The sequence below is a fragment of the Papilio polytes genome, unplaced genomic scaffold, assembly GCF_000836215.1.
Source record: "Papilio polytes unplaced genomic scaffold, Ppol_1.0 DF821289.1, whole genome shotgun sequence".
Taxonomy (NCBI): Eukaryota; Metazoa; Arthropoda; class Insecta; order Lepidoptera; family Papilionidae; genus Papilio; species Papilio polytes.
Genome location: NW_013527915.1, coordinates 3,088,887 through 3,089,560, shown reverse-complemented (window position 1 = coordinate 3,089,560; position 674 = coordinate 3,088,887). Strand labels below are relative to the sequence as shown.

General features: G+C 34.0%; 1 protein-coding gene across 1 annotated transcript in view; it reads left to right on the top strand.

The window, feature by feature from the left end:
- LOC106109107 overlaps positions 1-654 on the top strand; it is a 1,929-nt gene extending 1,275 nt beyond the window's left edge. Inside the window, exons 5-6 of the mRNA XM_013290510.1 lie at positions 2-54; positions 343-654. Of these exons, the coding sequence (XP_013145964.1) occupies positions 2-54; positions 343-518 (229 nt within the window). The 3' untranslated portion in view covers positions 519-654. The remainder of the gene's footprint in view (position 1; positions 55-342) is intronic.
- The last annotated feature ends 20 nt before the right edge of the window (positions 655-674 follow it).

Below are 674 nucleotides of genomic sequence, written 5' to 3'. Positions count from 1 at the left end.
CTGGTATCAGAGCAACCGAGATCAACAATACTAAAATCTTCAAGACTATTTTTAGTATGTAGCTCTTTGACTATGACTTTCGGTTTTATTGCTATGGTTTTTAAAATCTTTGTTTTGTTTCAGTAAATTAATAATATTCTTTTATTTTTTGTTTTATATGTTTCATTATTAGTCTGTGGAGTGGGGGCCTGGTGATCCATCATACAGGGGTCACCCTAGTTTGGACACCAGTCTCCTGGCCAATGGGAAAATTAGTCTTTTTTTTATTAATTTAACTGCTTTTGTTGATAATGGTTAATATATTCGGATTATAAGAAAGTAATAATAAACCCATGTTAACAGATCAGACACTGGAAGAGGCGGGTTTCTCGGAGTGGTCGCCTGGCGAGCCCAACAACGCGTCGGAGTCAGAGAAATGTGGCAGCATCTTCCTTAACAACGCCAAATACAATGACGTGGATTGCTCACATCAATACGGCTACATGTGTGAAACGGATATTGGAATTAAACGTGCTTAGTGCTTTTTAAATATCTAAAAAAGTATATCTTTTCATTCTTTCATTCATCAAGTAATATTCTATGTTAATATTAAACGCTTTCTTTCCTGGCAAATGATTTCTATGTATTTAGTTTATTTCATGATATTATGGTTAAGGATAAATTATAGTAATTCA